We start from the raw sequence: 18,006 nt of genomic DNA on the forward strand, positions 1-18,006 counted from the left end.
AGGAGTGGTAGCAAGCGTCTCTCTGTGCTCATTCTCCTCCTCGTGTCTCATTTTAAATCATCATGATACATTTCTATACTTAACGTTTCACTCGAGGTCAATGCTGTAAACAGTATTTGTGATACGAGGTGTGGAGGAAGCGCTTTTTTCATTCCACGAATTTCTGCAATTTGTACAAAAAGATACCTCCCCTACCCTCAAGTGTCAAGAAGTATGTGTTTCTCTCACTTGCACAGTAGAAATAGTTTTGTTTTTTTCCTCCATATTTATACCGAAACGTCTGGAAAAAAAAGGCATTCAGAAACATTTTATAGTATTTTTATAAGGAGTTGTGGACCAAAGGTTCAGCGTTTTGGGTGAAACTCGCTTTTTAATGTGTGTGTGGCGACGTGATCGTTACTGGAAACGTTTTGAGTTTCTTAAAAAAAAAATAAAGCGATGGGTGGTGTTTTTAGAGTGGATGTTGTAGACTAAAATTAGAAAAATTTGAAGAGCTTCATTCCAAACTGATAAATATCCAGCATCTGTTTGATGGATATCTCTGTTTGGTGTGAAACTCTTTTCTTTGACTTCCAGTCTTCTGACTGGATTGCCTTTTTTCGAACGTCGACGACATTCAAAACGATGGATGGAGAACAAGCAGCCGCTCACTTTGAGCTTCGTGAGCAATGAGAAGGTTCAAGTGTAGTCTGACATATCAAAGTGAAGGTTCAGAGGGTTCTATCTAGCTCATAATGGTACTTTGTACATTTATATGTAAGTATACTGGTTTGTTCACTGCAACAGGAAATTTGGTGGTATTTTATGTCTGAGATTATTTTGATTTTGTGTCAGCGTGGGTGTACGTGTGATTGGCCTTTAACCCCACAGGTTCATAATGATCAGCGTTTAAAGTGTTGCTACTGACCTCTAACCTCGACTGATGCAGCTACTGTACAAGTCTCATGTTTTAATGAATCTCCACCGCCCCACTACCAAACTACTTTCCACCAAGAGAGAAAATCAAATTAGTGTGTCTAGTGAGCTCTTGTAGCATCTGCAGTAATAGTTTTGCCTACTTTCCCAACACCCACTAAGTCTAAATTCACTCTATGATCAGCTTACAAAAGCAGTGAGGATGCTTGTGTAGCAGTGGAGAGCTGCTGAAAAGTTGGAACCATCAAATGATTTCATCTTTTCTTGACTGATATGAACATCTTGATGAGTAATTATGAGCAGGAAGTTGCTGAAAAAGTTGTGTCAGACATTTATTTGACAGTTGTAGAGAACTGAAAATGTTAAACTAGTTTTGGTCGCTACCGGGAACTGGTTTGATATTTTCTTGATGTGTCACCTTTACTCAAGGGCTCTCCTGCTTTATTGAATAGTCAAAGTAAAGAGCGACTGTCTGCGATGAGTAGTCACCCTCTCGTATCTCTGCCATACATTTTCGAGCCGCCAAAAAAAATTGATAGCCGATGAGACGGCGCTTTACAAAAGACCGGAGGTTGGAAAGTGAAGCCAGATATCTCAACGGCTCGAGAGGTAATCATTAAGTCTTTATACTTATCAGCCACCCTATCAACCCTTCACAGATACAGTATATTATGGTAATTCTCTGCTAAGGGGCAGTAAAAAAAATGGTATTTATTGCCCCTATTTTGAATAAACACTTTCAGAAAGGGGACCGCGGCCACGCCATGTCTGATTAGAATATCAGATGGAACCTTGTAGCTCCAAGGTCACTATATAAACCATTTCAGTAGTTACGGAGAGAGGAACGGCAGATGGAGCACCCTTTGAAATTTATATGGTCATCACAGCCTTGGTATTGCATACTATTACCTCTTTACAACCTTTTCACAGAGTTGTAGCCGTGCAGTATTTTGCATCTGACTTGAAATGTCGTTGTAACCTTGTGTAGAATAAGAAAATTTGACACGGAAGATGTACTGAGGCCGAAAAATACACGGCCTCTCCCTCCAGGTACTAAGTCATCACTTTTTAACTGTTGACAGTGGGGACGTAAAGATATGCGAAAGACAATAAGCCAAAAATGTTAATCAGATTTTTAGATTTGGTTCAGTACCAAAAAAAAAGTATGCCGTTTAGAATGCAATCGGGAAGTGTTTACTGCACTAAATTGTTATTTTCCCTCTTCATATGTACCTCAGAACGCAGTGTGATACACTTTACTCTCTCCTCATATTAACAGCCACCTAGTTTCCAAATTAGGAGGTTGAACCTGTCTTTTCATGGGAAAAAAAACACGTATCAAACCTTTCTCTCATAGCTTTCTTCCAAATTTTCTCCGAGCTGATCACATTGAGTATAGCAATCTTAGCTTGCATTAGCGTGTATATGTTGGGGGGTAGGGAGTCCGTTTTTAGAGAATATATAGCTTCATGAGTTCATGACATCATCCTCATTTATTTCTCTTTGAAAATCAATATTTTGAATCTTATTTTCTTGGTATTACTTTGTGGTGTTACCTCACCGGTGGAAGAAATGACTGTGGTCAAAAGTGTGTGTTTGAACTTTTTATATTCAGCATTTTATTTTATTTTGTATGCATCAAATCGAGGGGGTTCTGATTAATCAACCCAGTGAAAAAAAAAAGAGAGGGCATGTGTGTGTCTGTGGCCAAAACGACTTCTCATCCAAGCCACAAATAGACAAAACTCTGTCTCAACTAGGCCAACCCAGGCTTGAACCAGGCCAGACTCACAGCTAACTGCTCTGTTCCATGCTGTGCTGCGCTGCGCCATCGCTGGCCGAGACTGACTGGAGTAGCTCGGATTTAGACTTTTACCTTGTGGAGTCTTAAGTGAGTGCCAAAAGACTGAGCGACATCAACCGAGCAGACAAAGAAATGCAGCAGCCATTTGTGTTTCTCGTGTTCGTGTATGTTCATAGGTGACTGTGTGTGTGTGTGTGTGTGTGTGTGTGTGTGTGTGTGTGTTTGCAGCCTGTATCACCAGTGTGTTTTCATACCATTATAAATGTGTTAGGACCACTGGACTGTAGAAATTAGGGTTTGACTGATTGTTTTGGGCAAATTGAAGATATTATCCGCATATTTCCTCAATTTTTGTGAATGATTTTGATTGTTTTAAGCAACCGCTACCGCACCTTTCATGGCAACCAAAAATGGCATAGGAGGGGCCGTTACGGCACAGGCAACTGATGGTTTTAGCCTGATTATTGATATAGATTATTGATATATCTATAGAATATTTGGAGGGAAAAAAATGATGCTATCAGTTAAATTCTTCTTTGTTTATTGTGCATTTTGTCTTTTCTTTGGCAAAGGAATTACACAAAATGCGAGTCTAGAGGAGTCTAGAGAGGTAAAGAAGCAAAACAAAATGTCCATTCGGTCTAATTAACAAGCTAGTGGACAGAAACACAAGCTGCTCTCCTAAAGTCTGAAGGATTTTAACTTAAAGAGCAGCAAAACGTAACTTAACCTACATTTCCCTCCTGTCAAGGAGAGTCAGTAGGAAACACTGTATATTTGCTGGATTTGAAGGTGTTGGATATTGTTGGGAAAGAAACCACATCAGTCAAACCCTAGTATGAAGCAGGACAGCTGGTAAGACAGAGTGAAGGAGACATTGCGTGGCCTTAAGACACGAGCAGAGCTCGTCCCTCATCCAGCTGCTGAGCCTGTCTGCTCTCTGAAACAGCTGCACGAGTGAGCAGGATTAATTGATGTTCAGTTTGGTATCGCTAAGCATATGAAGACGATGATCAGAACAGTGAGAAGGACTTCATATTGCATTTGCAAATGTGGAGGTGTGCACGTGGGTGAGAGAGGGACAGTGTGGGTGTGTTCACATAAGCATATATTCTCCATGCTCCACTTCTTTATTTGTATCCCTATATATTGTTCACATGTGTATTATGTTCATGTTGAGTTCTACTTTATCCCTAAAAGAAACTGTACAAAACTTGCAAGATATTATTCAAATTTCCTTTTAATTTCATGTTTCATTTCTGTTTTTGTTTTCAAATTGTATGTAATTATTTTTCCACAGTATTACAGAAAATAAAAGAAGACACAGCTTTTCATAAGAACAGCAGCAAAGGCTCCTTTTTATTTGCATTTATTTGTTATGTTGAAACCTATTGTATTAAATTACATTTTGTATTTTTAGAAACGAGGCTCCAGGATGTGGCGCAAAAAACGAAAGTTTCAGCTCTTTACTGTGAATGAAGCACCGCTGTTTATTTAGGTCAAACTATGAATGGCTGAGCCCACAACAGTTGTTGTGACAGTTACTCAGCTGAGGTGGAAAGTAAGTAAGTGAGTGTGTGTCTATGTATAGCACACCGACACGAGGGCATGGAGTGTTCACCTGAATGAGAGTGTGACAGTGGAGCTCCAGTCTCTGCTCTCATTTAAAACTCATCCTCTTCTCCTCTTTCTCTCTCTTTAGCATTCCTCTAATGCTCTGTCTTTCTCCACTTACTTTTTGTCTCTTGACTTATCTTGTCACTGTTTTTCACATGAAATATTGTCCTAATGTCCTCTGAACATGTTTCCTTTCGTCCTTCCTCTGCTCTCCTTTAGTCTCTTCTTTGCTCTTTCTTAAAATCAGTCAGTCAGTCTTCTCTCATCTGTCTAACATCATTTCCTTTCTTTGCCTCAGTCCCTCTTTCTTTCTTTTGCCATCCTCTCCTCTTCTCTCCTTTCCTTTCCTTTCCTTTCCTCAGCCATGCATTTGCTTTTCCTCCTCTTCTCTCCTGACCTGCACTTGGCCCCATCTTCTCCTACCATCTCCCTCTTCTCCATCTTCTCCTTTCATAATGTATCCTCTCCTCCTCTCCATTCATATCTTCTTCTGTCATCTCTTTCCTCACCTCTCTCCTCTCTTCTTACCTCTTCCCTCCGTCAGTCTCATCAGTTCTCCTTTCCCTGTTCTTTTCTCCTGTTTTATTGCTTAATCGTCTCATTCCTTTTTGCATTACCTTCTCCACCTCTCCTCTTCCGTATTTTTCTTTCACCTCTCTCTTCTTCTCTCCTCACCACTTCCCTCTCCTCCTCCCTCATCTCCTCCTCTACTTCCCTAATCTGTCCACCTTACTTCTTTGATGTCCTTTCACTATTTCTGTTACACTTTCTTTGTCCTCAGTCCTTCGTTCACCTCCCCTACTCCTCTTCTCTGTTCACCTCTTCACCTCATGTTGTAAGTCCTCCTCTCCTTTCCCTCTCCTCCTATTCCCTCTCCTTATTCCTCTTTTCACATCTTCTTGTCTCTACTCCTCTCTTGCCTCATCATTTTAGGACTCCTCTCCTCCCTCATGTTGTCAGTCTGTCTCAAATCACTGCAACTTCCACTTTTTTCTCCTCAGTCATCCTCTCACCTCTTCTCTTTTCAGATTTTGCAGTGGTTCTTTAATTTTCTCCAACTTTCTCCCTTTCCTCTCATTTCCTTACCTCTCCTCTCTCGATTCTTCTCCTATGTCACTCTTTCACCTCTTCCATATTTTTCAAATTCTCTCTTTTGATACCTTTCTCTCCTCTCTGCAACCTATATCTTACCCATCTTTGTCTCATTTGTTTTCCTCACTCCCGTCAACATTTGCCTCCTCAGTCCTTCTCTTCTTTCCTCTCCTCTGAATGACGGGAAAAAAGACGAGGAACGAGACGAAGCTAAAGCAAGAAAGTAATAAGGGATATGTCGGGGTAAAAAGAAGAAAGACAAGGACAGAAGACAGATAGGACGCAATACTACAGCCTCCGTTTCTCATCTTTACTTAGTGCGTAATAGTGATTATCCTCTCCTCTTTCCTTCTGCTCTCATTGAGGAATAATGTCTGGAATAACCTTCAGCACTGCACTCCCGACTCCAGTGGATTCCCCCCCCCCCCCCCCCCCCACCACCTCCCTGCTCCACCACCAATCACTTCCATTTTATCCCCTTGTTCACATTTGAAGCAGTCGTTGTATGGATTATGGCCCCTCTCATGCTTGGCACCGCACTCAGACCCTGAGATATATTATCATATTAGTGGAGAATGATGTAATGCATTTCAAGACATTTGTCCTTCGCACACCCTCTGTCCCTCCGCAGATGATGTCACTGGCTTTGTGTCTCCGAGGCAGAGAAGTCGTCAAGTGGGGTGTTTTTTTTTGTTTTTTTTTGTTTGATGCTGTCACCATCTTGTGGTGGGAGAGCGGGATTGAGCAATTAATGGGAAGAAAAGGGAACGGAGTAAATTAGGATCCAGGCAATTATTCATAACTCAACCAGAGGATAATGGGACTCATAATAGATGTCCTTGGCTTAACTGTACTGATGTGGTCTGTTGGGTCAGGGACAGAACAATGGAGCCAGACAGTTTGGATATGACTCGATTACAAATCAGGGTTTGACCGATATGTGTGGGAGTGTGTTGCCAATGACAGGATTGTTGGAGGAAAGTCATTGATAGCACTTTCATGTCAATAATCAAGACATTTTGGCCACACTTGACCATTTTCACAATAAATATGGAAAAATGAAAAAATAAAAAAAGATTGTAAAAAGCCAGTGTTCCCCCAATGGCAGCACAGAGGTATCTACAAAAGAATGATGATAACCAAGGAAATAAAATGTATGAAAATGAGAAAAGCCAGAAGAATATCCAGGCCAAACGATGTGTAATGCAATCAAAATATCACATTAGAAACGGTTTGACCTGTAAAGCCGTATAGAAAACTGGTTATTAACTATTTCTACAATTATTTAACTTTTTTGATCAGGTCAAGCGATCTACTATAAAAATGATACAGTTACTTCTGTCACGCTTCACATGGATTCAGCTCCTGTCCAGTTTCCTCAAATTGCATACAATCACAAAACATGTTGAGTATTTGTAGAAAAATCAAGATCATCCACTTCAACCCACAGCGACCAACCCACAAGCACATGACATCTTTTATGACATGCTATACTGTGACTGTTTCCGACATGCTATACTATGACTTTATTTATGACTTTGTTCGACATGCTATAGCAGGGGTCTTCAACGTTTTTCAGGCCAAGGACCCCCAAACTGATAGAGAGATGGAGCAGGGACCCTCGACTATATATATTGTATAAAATGTGTTTTATATTAAACAGGGCTTCGTGCCATGCATAAACATATACCTCTTTATTGTGCATTCAATACTAAGCTATTCAAATAATACACAGGTTCATATGTTCATGTTTTTATTTTAAACGTGTGCAAGGTACAGTGAGTAGGGAGGCCGTGCCACTGCCATTTATAAACATACCTTGTCAACTGATACCAATGCCAATATCAACATTATCTGTCAATTGCATGATAATCATGCATACAAGCTATTCAAATTGATGTTTTCATTTTAAAGATAAATGTGGAAACAAAAATTAGTGATGGCCTATTAGTGCCACTGCCATGCATAAACATACCTGTTATCTTGCATACAATACTGAACTATTAAAATAATGGACAGATTCATGTTTGGAAAAAAATAAAAAAATAAAAAATCAACCAAAAGTTTCGCGGACCCCCTGCAGTACCTCCGCGGACCCCCTAGGGGTCGCGGACCCCCTGTTGAACACCTCTGTGCTATAGTATGACTTTTTCCAACATACAATGCTAAGGCTTTTTTTCATGATTTATTTTTAAATACTTTTTGTAGACATACCATACACTGACTTTTCAATGATATTTTAGTCAGAAATTGTATTGATAAGATTCTCACAAAGAAACCCAGACCCATACGCAGACTCAGTAGCAGATGATTAGAAAAGTGATTTATTGAAAGGGACATGGGGGGAAATGGAGGCAGAATGTATGCTGACATATCTGACTGAGAAAGAAATGTCTGGGAGTGCAGGTTTGATGAGGTGGCTTGCAATGCAAGATGAGAGCAGTCAGGAAGAGGAGGAGGCAGGCTGTAGAGGATGTCTATGAGGCACAACGGAAAACTGGACTGAGCAGGGCAACAAGCACACCAGCTAGATAATACACAAAAATAATAACCCTATGAACGGCCTTAAATGTAAAAATTTAAATAACAAGAGTATAAAAACAGTATAAAATGTGTTTGAATCCAAATTGTGTGTCAGTTAAATTAATATTGCCTGATTGATTCCTTTTAATCCTGATTTTAATTCATACCTGACATTCTAGTTTTGTTAACAATTGTTGTCTTGTATAATGCAAAAGGTAGTTTTTGTCATGGCTCTTGCAATAGCATGGTGGTGGCGTGGTTTTAGTTTCCTGTGTTGCGTGTACCACAACATCTGACAGTGTTTCCAGTACGAAGTGTTTTTCTGTTGAGAATCCCAGCACGAATGTTTTTATTCTGATTTATGAAGAGAGACGAAGCCGAATCGGTCAAACAAAGAATGACAGATTGGGCTTTGATGCGTCATCTGCATTTTAATGACATACAAATCACTCTTAATCTTCCCCAATCCACAATCCACAGACCTCAAACCCATTGAGCTGAAGAACAAATCTTTCTATGCTCCACTTCAGGTAGGAACGCCAGCATGATGTCTTCCAACAGAATACTCAATCGTTGCACTTATCGTGCCAGTTTGCAGTGTTATCTATCTGCTGTCTTTCCCTTTTTACAGATGAGTTCAAGGAAGCAATCTAAAGGATCAAATGCTGCCTGCTTATTTTAAAGCAGACTCCTGCCCTGCCAATGTCTGGCCTCAAACCAGAGCATTTCACACTGGTTAGTTTATAGCCTAATCAGATGCATTACTGGATCTAATTCTTTGTGAAAGAAAAGGCTTAAGCAGCATCAACACAAAGAAAGAAAGATCTGCCAACAGTTTCCACTGATCAGCCAGCGATTTTCAGACCATGAAACAAATAATCCATCTTCAAATAGAGAAAGAAAATGCGACTTGGATCCTACTCTGAATACATTTGCATTATAAATTGTTGATACAAACGTGTAAGTCAACATCCACGAGAAAAGATCTTTATGAAGTCAGGATTCATCATTGTTATCCACTTATTTTATTCATGTCAGTTACAGTGGACGAGATGAGGTCACATAAAACACTTTACTAACGAGTAGTAACTACCTTAATAAATCATGAATTAATCATGAATTGCAGTATTAATATGCGTTTATAAAGCATATATTAACATAGTCCCGAACCATTATATATATAAATGCATGAATAATGTACATCTAAATAAGTTATTAATCATTTACTAACACTTTATAAATGATCTTATTAATCATCTACAACTCCTTAATACTTAATTTACAAATGGGGAATCCATCATTTATAAAGTATGAAAACACAATAATGAAACACATAATAGACCGGCTTATTAATCAAGAATAAAACATTTATAACTGTTGTTATGAACTGCATACTAATGAATTATTAATGTAGGAACAATGCTTTATAAATGACGAATTAAGTGTTTACTCATACTTAACTAATGCTTCATAGTGTTACCAATGATTGCACAGAGATGAACATGTAAACATGTTTTTGGAGGATGTTATCTTGAAAAACAAACAAAAAGTAACTTTCTATTTATGTATGATGTGATGGAAGATTTCTATGTTAATCGGGAGAAGAGAGAGTTGTTCAAAAATCAACAACAAAGTGTTCAAAAGATTCAAAGTTGTCTTTGTCCATTTATTTGCTTGCAACGGAAGAGTGCACCACAGATACTCATTCAGCTGTCTGTGGTGTGAGCTTCAACGAGATACAACATTCAACATCCTTTTATACCTACAGAGGCCTCCTTCCCACATGACTCCCATGCAGGAAGTGTCTAGTCTGGTCTTATCTGGTTCATGCAGGTAGCTCAACTGTGAGTCGGTTGTGGTTTCTATGTTCCTGTTTTAAACTACACTTCCAAGAAACAGAGTATGTGAACATGTCTTCAGTTAAGAAAACGGGTCTTTAGGTGCTGACATCTGTGTCTTGCAGGGCCTGTTTTACTTCTCCATTATACCAAGATGTCACACTATGCTCTTTAAAAACTTTCCATGATGCTAATACACATTTTACCAGTACAATGATCAAGGCCAACAATATACAAGAAATAGCCTTAATGAATGAACTGTATATAATACTGCATGTGGTCATATTTACAATACAAAATATATAACGCATATTTGTCTGTTTATATGTTCAGTATATTTCAATTTTTGTTGAAGCATGTTTTAATCTTTGTGACAATGAGATAACACAAGAGTCCTGCAGTGTGTAGCTTCAAATCACACCAATCGTGTGAGGCCTTGAAAGTCCAAACTGTAAATCGTTGCTCGTTTATGAAATAATTACAGTTCTTCTGCGTTGAATTCTTACTGTGATGTTATGTAAACGTCTGGACAGGTGAGAAAGTGAGATGAAGGCTCAACCCCAGGTACCACAGCTGGGGCTTCCTGCAGGGACAACAACATCTTTCTCACTTTCCCACATTGATCTTAAATATAGTAAGATCTAATTACTAATATTTTAATTGTGATGCCATAAAAAGCAACTTCTGAACGTACGTGATGCTTCGTAACATTTCCACATTGTTTTGCAGCAGAAAGGTTTGTGTATTGGAGAATCATTCCATATCAGAGCAGGTGACATAAACTTAAACATCGAAAGCTTTAGCAGCACTTAAATACAACTAGAAACTTCAGTAATTGCTGTATGTGGATCACAATTCCTCGCTAATTGTTTCAGGACCTGACAGGCTTCTCCACCTGAGCATACAGGCTCTCTGGTAGAGTCTCAGTGGGTATCAGGGATCCAGCGTGAGGTCCCACCAAGCTGTAGGTGGAGGTCGGAGGTCGGACCTGAAGCATCATCTGTTGGACTCTGATCCAGAGGTTTGGCCTGGAAAATAAATCACATACATCTTTAGCAAACGCTGTCTGCCATTTTAACTTTACACTATTTTTTTTAAATATTATTTTTAATGTGGGAAGTAATCTCCCTACGATTAACAGACGATCATATAAATACTTTTAAAAAAGCAAATTCTGCATCTTTGTCTTCAAAAAAACGATGAGGTTTTTTTTCACCACATTATAATGAATTTGTATTTTCAGGCTTTTTTCATAAAGAGCTGAGTTCTAAGGAATCTCTTGGCCGAGAGAGCACATCACACTGCAGCTTAAACACAAGCACATGAACAAAGCTTTGACAACACATAAAGTACGTTAGACAAAGACACTGCAAATTATAGTTTTTCTGACTGAAAATGAGGTTTGCAAAACAACTAACATGTGAAGACAATGAGTGCAGATCTCATCTGAGAGTCTTCTGCTCACATTGTTCATTGTGTAAGAAAATGCAGAAGTACAAAACCATCGGCTCAGCAGGAAGTCACATGTAGCTCTATAGGTTTACTGGTGTGTGGCAAATAAACGGAAGCAAAGGGAGGAGACAACACAGCTGTGATCATGTAGTAGATGTGATGCAAATAAAAACCTGTGGCCTAATTTAAAAGACATTGTTGCAGTATTTTAGATACCAGTATGGGATTAGAGTTTCCAGAACCCAACATCATTTGGAACGTATTGATGTTTTGCAAAGTGGAGCATCAAAATGATTGAACAACTAAGACACAAGCAAACGACACACACACACACACACACACGCAGCAGAAAGAAACACAGTTTAAGTGGACTAATTGCCAGACGAGACCAGGTTTAGATAGATGGATCGTTTCCTCAAATGCGGAGAATGATGTTTTAAAAAAACAAACTTACTTGAGGAACTTCATAAACCGTATTCTCGATGCTCTCTCTTTTATCTGCAGGTCAGACAAAAAAAAAAAAAACAGCTTTAAAGATACAAATTTACTTTTTAAATGTTTTACAATTACATTACTTGAGCTGCACTACATTGAGTCCAGCTTGGTGTCTAAATGACTCCATCCTCAAACAGCAGCACACGTTAAAGCCTCTATGTGTGGGATTAGATATGTTGGGATGTTGGGGACTCCTAGAGGTTGTGTCAAAACAATGTGCTGCGGCAGAGAGCAAAGCATGCAGATACCTCTGGGACCTGACCTGGGATGCTGAGAATGAATGGGCTAAAGCATAAAGACTGCACTCATTTTTTAGGTTGTTTCCTTTTTCACATTTTGGTAATATATCACATGTCTATCTATCACAGAATAGTATTTCCTTTTCTGATGCAAGCATCCAATGACAGACAATGTCCTATGTTGTACAGATTGTAAAGCCCTCTGAGGCAAATTTGTGATTTGTGATATATATAGGGGCTTTAAGTTACACAGAAGTGTGGCACAACATTGCCATGGTAAATAATGATCAGTGGTTGATTTCCTTACTGTATACTGTGTAATATGGCAGAAGATGAACTTTAAACATTTTAAAAATGTTGAGTAAACAAATAGGATTTTGCAAATATTACTTGTAATTATATATTGAAATTGTTTCTTGGACTTACAGTTTCCTCTCTTTCGACGATAAAGAAACAGGACGAACACACCAGCAATGATGACGAGAATGAGAATTGGTAACCGAATAGCAATCACAGGGACACCGACATGGTGACGAGCTGTAAAACAAAACAAAAAACAAAATCAGATGAGAAGAGTCGGCCTGATTTAAGTCATGCAACATAGTTGAGTATGTGTCACAGTAGCATCACATGTTCCCAGCCCGTGCTCTGGACAGACTGCAGTGTTATTATACAAATGTCTCGGTAACCTGATCTGTAGTAAGAAATCATTTGATTTATTTAATTAAAACAGTCACAATTTAATACTACCAACCTTCCAAAAGGCCCTGAATCAGCTAATTTAAATACCACCTGCTTCTTAGTTTTACAAGGTCAACCTGGTAACCTGGTTCAAAGTAAAAAATGGTAATCATTAGATATTAACAGAATTTGTACTGCAAACGTTTTTCAGTGCTAAAATCCTACAGCTCCCATGAAAAAACAATACAAATACTAGTTCAACCATATTAGTAACAAACCCAATGTATTCACTTAGAAGTGTAAAAGATTTCTTTAAAACGTAAAACTGTGCATTATTACCAGGAAGTCGTCTTGTCTTTCAGTCTTACCATCATATTGGGGGCAAAAGTGTTCAGTCATGTTAAAGTCTTCGGTCCAGGTGAAGTGGTTGCTATGGTTACAGATGATTGCGCCATACACCAAGTAGACCCGCAGAGAAGCACCAGAGGTTGTGACCACTGATTGCTCTCCTCCCTCCTGACTGCAGGTTCCGCTGACACATCTAAAAGTGCTGCTGATGTGAGAGTGCTGTGTACTGCAGGTCACATTGAGGTTACAGGAGTCTGAGCTTCTGGAGACCACTGAGTCCACTGTCAGTTCAACTGGAGACACTGGACCTGAGGGGGGAAAGTTTCTGTGAAGAAGTTATGAAACATGGCAGCAGAAACTCTATCAGTGTCTGACATGTGAACAAACTCACCTTGAACTGTGACCTTGTATTTAGCTAGTTGTTTGTCTACGAGAAGCGTTTTCACTCCTGCAGTATAAACTCCACTGTCTGCCTCTTGTAGATTCTTCAATTTCACAGAGAATTTTTTCACAGAAAACTCAAGCCTTCCAGTGAAATTAGGACGTACTGTTGGTTCTTCATCAGGTACAAATAGTACTACACTGACCGTCTTATTGAAAGTCCACTCAACAAATAAAAATTTCTCAGGAACATCAGCATGAACATTCAGAATCAGATCATCTCCCTTCTGCACAAACACAGTAGTCACAGCACTGGGCCCTGTAAAAACAGTAGACACATAATACAATAAACATCACACTCAGTATATGATTAATGGGTCAACACTGAATGTTACTCCATCTCTACTTCTTACACATTGAACCATCAGTTTAAACACCTTCAGCTTATCATTGATTGGAAGAGTTCTCTTAACATGTCTGACATCAGCTTTGTCTTGTGACACAGACTGCTTCAGGAAAGAAGAGTTTAACAGGTGAAACTAAGCCCACTGAGAGCAAGATGTCACTCATATTTCCATTCTATCTCTAATGAAAAACAGAGGACTTTATTTCACCTTGTTCTCTTTCCCCTCCCTCTTACCCAAAGTATTGTTCCTCCAGCTTTAGACAGGCCATGAATGTATTTAGTAAATCAGACAGTGAGCAGTTATTTCCACAGACTTACTGAGGGAGTTACAGTACAGGAGGAGTAGAGTTTCCGTATGTGTCTTGGAGAGACGGATGTTTTTACTCCTTTTCAACATGCGGCTATAATGCGTCTCAAACCACCTTGAAGGCTTTCCTCTGTATCACAGACGTCTTCTATTGTAACGGTTATAATATGAATATAAATTCAAGGCAGAAATGATAGAAAATGTCTAAATGAAAACTAAAAAAAGACTTAAAGAAAGCATTCCTTCACCAAGGAAGCAAAATCCTCTAAATGTGTCACTTAAATAACACAAAAGGTTTTAGAATGTTTACAGTCTGTGTCTGGATGCAGATCTTCATCAAAATATGGATAATATTGAATAATCTTGTTGACGAGCTGAGGGCAATGATATTTTAACTCAAATGTGCATTCTTGTTCAAAACTCTGATACTGTTCATGAGACAGGCAACTTCCTGTCTCATGAACAGTATCAGAGCTTTGTAGAAGAATGAACTACACATCATTATACTGCTGTGTGTTGTCTTGTTTAAACTGAAGGTATATATATATATATATATATATATATATATATATCCATAATAATAATAATATCTAGATTAACCAGAAAGAAACACAGCTCTATTGCTTTGTGACGCCTGGGTAAGGGAAACTGACATAACTGTAAATCTCAATGTATCTCAATAAAAGATTTTATTAGCATCACTATTGAAATAATTGACAATGAACATATCTCTGAGAGTTGTAGACATTTCTCTAAATTAGTTAAAAAATAAGTCTATAAAGTTTGTAATCTAACTTCTATTGGTGAAATAGGGCTACGGTACAAAAGCTTTGACTTTTAAAAACAAATACAAAGACGATCAACAACCGAAAATACATATAAAATAAAGTTCTTACCTTGTGCTTCACATGAATTCAGCAGAGAAACGGCAAAGAGAAGTGCGACCAGAGGCCTCATTCTGCCAAATGTGCTGCATGAGGAAGTGGGAAGGAAACTTTTGAACCTTGTGCAGCAACAATTTAACTTCCGGACAATCAACTCTGACAACTTCTAATGAAACGAGAGTTCCAAATAATCCCATTTCTTCAAAATAAATTATTTAAATTCTTTGAACAACACAAATAAACATCATGTATGTGTCCATATGGTTGCCACAGCTCTCATATTTTATCAATCTAACATCCGTCAGCTTCGACGTCTTCTCCGTCCTCCTCTACTGTACAAGTCAGGACACAAAATACTGCCTTTAATAACTCAAAATCATCTTTATTAAACCAGAGATTTGTCTCATTTGATCTCTCCATCTGCACTTTAAACACTATTAACATTCCAGAGCTTGATGTTAATTCAATAAAATGTTACAAATACATTTCCAACATATTTAAATCCATCATACTCGTCCTTGCTTCATCATTGTCACACATTTCCATCAGAATAAAATCAATATCAGAGACAAGATTACGTTCACATTCTCAGCACTCACCTCTGATGTCCTTCTCATGTCCTGGACTGAAGAATAAAAGGGGCTTCGACAAAATATTCATTGTTAGTTAAATGTTAGTAACTTGAAAATGATGTGGACGCACAGAAGGCTCCCACTTTACACAGAAAGGAGAGCTTCTACGAGTACAGTAACATGTGCAACACACAATAACATGATGGACATTTATATTAAGGTCACAGCTGTTTGTGATTAAACATTTTCTAATTTTCTCGTTTGTTTAAAGCCACTGAGACAAAGAAACTGAAAATCCAATTAGCTTTGTAGGAAGGAAGCGTCTGTAGTAAAGTATAGTATAGTACACGGCTGCTTCAAATTCAATGATATTTAATGTGTAAGTGTTTTTAGTATCAAAAAACATATCTTCCAATGGCAAGGACCCAAGTTAGGCAGCTAATCCTCCTAAGGTGCAAATGTGCATCATGTACTTACATAAAGTGCTAACTGTCTGTCAATAACAGACAAGAAGTAATGCCCACACCACCAACAGACTCAGTAGAGGCCAGAGAGCACCATCAACACAATATATTCAATCTGAAGTGACTACATTGTTGTAGTTCTACATTAGTTTAACAGAAAGTGCTTCACCTAACATTTTACAGTGCATTGCCATGTGCAATACATATAATTGTCATTTTGTCTATGTGTCTTTAACTCAACAGGAAGTAACAGGAAATGTAAAAATATCATGAGAGTGTTGTGGGGATTTTGTGAGTTCTGTAAGAACTGTCTTACATCACTCATCTGTGTTTTTATAGAATAAACAGCAAACCGAGATTGAACTCAAAATCATAAGATTATTAAAATTATAAAACATACACAAGTGTGTGTATTAAACATGATTATTATAAAGGAAGTATTGTAGGTTCTACCCCGTCTGAGTGTTGCCTGCCCCTCCTTATGACTTAACACAAGTTGTTCTCTTTGTAATTTGACACGAAGTAAGAAGGGGAGGACCCAAACACGACAACTGCCCTTCATCACACTTTTGCCCCCAATATGCTGGTAAGACTGAAAGACAAGACGACTTCCTGATAACAGTTTAGAGTTTAAGACTTGGAGCCTATTAGCATTTCTGTTTGTTAAAGACAATGATTGTGTGTGTTTTAAATGAATTAGTTCTGAACATGTCTAAAGCACCTTGTCAGGCTGCAGGGTGAAATACAAACTCAACTAGAAAGCACAAACAATGTTATTTACAGGAACACTAGATGACGTAAATAATTCAATAACTCATTTACGTGTTTGGTGTAGAAACTGATATTTTTCTCCATTTCTGCATTTTTCAGTACAGAACATATAAGCAGCACTTGAACGTGATTGTTTCAATTAACACACTTCAGCTAAGCTGAAGAGTCAAATAAACAATGAATCAACATATAACTATGATGCTGTTTTACAATGCACAATGCAGTTTGTAAAACTCAACTGCACTTTGCACTTTTGAAATGTAGGAATTACAGTATTTGAGTAAACTACAAAGTACACAAAATGCTATCTTCACTGATTTGTTCCTGTCGTGCTGTAGCGTCACAGTCTGAATCTGTTGTGTCAGATTTGTAATGAAGCAGCTGTTTTGTTGTGTTTCAGGTTCAGAGGGTTCCTCTGCTGGTACATCTGTGTACCTGGTGAAGATGGTCGTGTTCTCTGTGGGTCTGATCATCATGGTGTCTGCCGTCATCACTGTTCACCTCATGGAGAAGTTCAAGAAGCACAAATAACCAAATAGTTCTCTGTCAGCCAATCATACGCTCTTATCCTTAAAGGTTCCCCTGTGGAGTCTGTGATCACTGCTGGCACTAGAGAGCAGTGTTATTTTTTGTGTCCCTATTTTGTTAGTGCGAGTCCTCAAGTACACATTCCTGCCACTGATCTCATGCTATACCACTGATCCACAGCTGGTGGCAGTAACACACCAGGAAAAGACAAAGAGGTAGAAGACTGAAAGCCAGCAAACATGGACGTAAACAATTTAGGATTTAAAGTATTTATAAAATCAGCTTTGCAAATGTTTCATGGTGAGAGAAATGTTCTTAAAACGTGGACTCAATGATGCATTTTGACGAGAACAATTTCATGTAAACATTGTTTCTTCACAAGAAAACTGCAGAGGTCACCTAAAAAACTAATGCTGATTGTTCTTGATTATCATTGATTATAACAAATATCACTGTTTACACTTTGTACATAAAATGATTGCACAGAGATGAACATGTAAACATGTTTTTGGAGGATTTTATCTTGAAAAACAAACAAAAAGTAACTTTCTATTTATGATCAAGACCAACAATATACAAGAAATAGCCTTAATGAATAAACTGTATATAATGCTGCATGTGGTCATATCCAAAATAAAAAAATATAATCTATAATTGTCTGCTTATATGTTCAGTATGTTTTAATCTTT

The 18,006-nt window shown here is 38.3% G+C and overlaps 1 protein-coding gene across 2 annotated transcripts; it reads right to left on the minus strand.

Moving 5' to 3' along the window:
• Positions 1-9,585: 9,585 nt before the first annotated feature.
• LOC142956900 (uncharacterized) lies at positions 9,586-15,578 on the minus strand. 2 transcript variants are annotated; one of them, XM_076098677.1, is made up of 6 exons: positions 14,995-15,144; positions 13,396-13,704; positions 13,025-13,312; positions 12,402-12,512; positions 11,696-11,739; positions 9,586-10,817 (listed from the first exon to the last, which is right to left on the minus strand). In XM_076098677.1, the coding sequence occupies exons 1-6, from the start codon at positions 15,053-15,055 to the stop codon at positions 10,713-10,715; spliced, it is 918 nt and encodes a 305-aa protein (XP_075954792.1). In that variant the 5' UTR covers positions 15,056-15,144; the 3' UTR covers positions 9,586-10,712. The 2 variants fall into 2 exon arrangements, with proteins under 2 accessions (XP_075954792.1, XP_075954793.1); XM_076098678.1 differs by lacking the exon at positions 11,696-11,739 and having other exon boundaries at positions 14,995-15,578.
• Between the last annotated feature and the right edge of the window lie 2,428 nt (positions 15,579-18,006).

This window comes from Anarhichas minor, unplaced genomic scaffold (genome assembly GCF_050575085.1).
Source record: "Anarhichas minor isolate MPS153535 unplaced genomic scaffold, ASM5057508v1 ptg000024l, whole genome shotgun sequence".
NCBI classification, from domain to species: Eukaryota; Metazoa; Chordata; class Actinopteri; order Perciformes; family Anarhichadidae; genus Anarhichas; species Anarhichas minor.

Excerpts from the sequence above, each read along its gene's own strand:
- LOC142956900 (XM_076098677.1), bottom strand. The coding sequence starts at position 15,055 with ATGAGGCCTCTGGTCGCACTTCTCTTTGCCGTTTCTCTGCTGAATTCA. Across the intron at positions 11,740-12,401 it reads TCGTCGAAAGAGAGGAAACT|ATAAAAGAGAGAGCATCGAG; the intron begins GTAAGTCCAAGA and ends TCTGACCTGCAG. Across the intron at positions 10,818-11,695 it reads CGGTTTATGAAGTTCCTCAA|GCCAAACCTCTGGATCAGAG; the intron begins GTAAGTTTGTTT and ends TTTATTTTCCAG.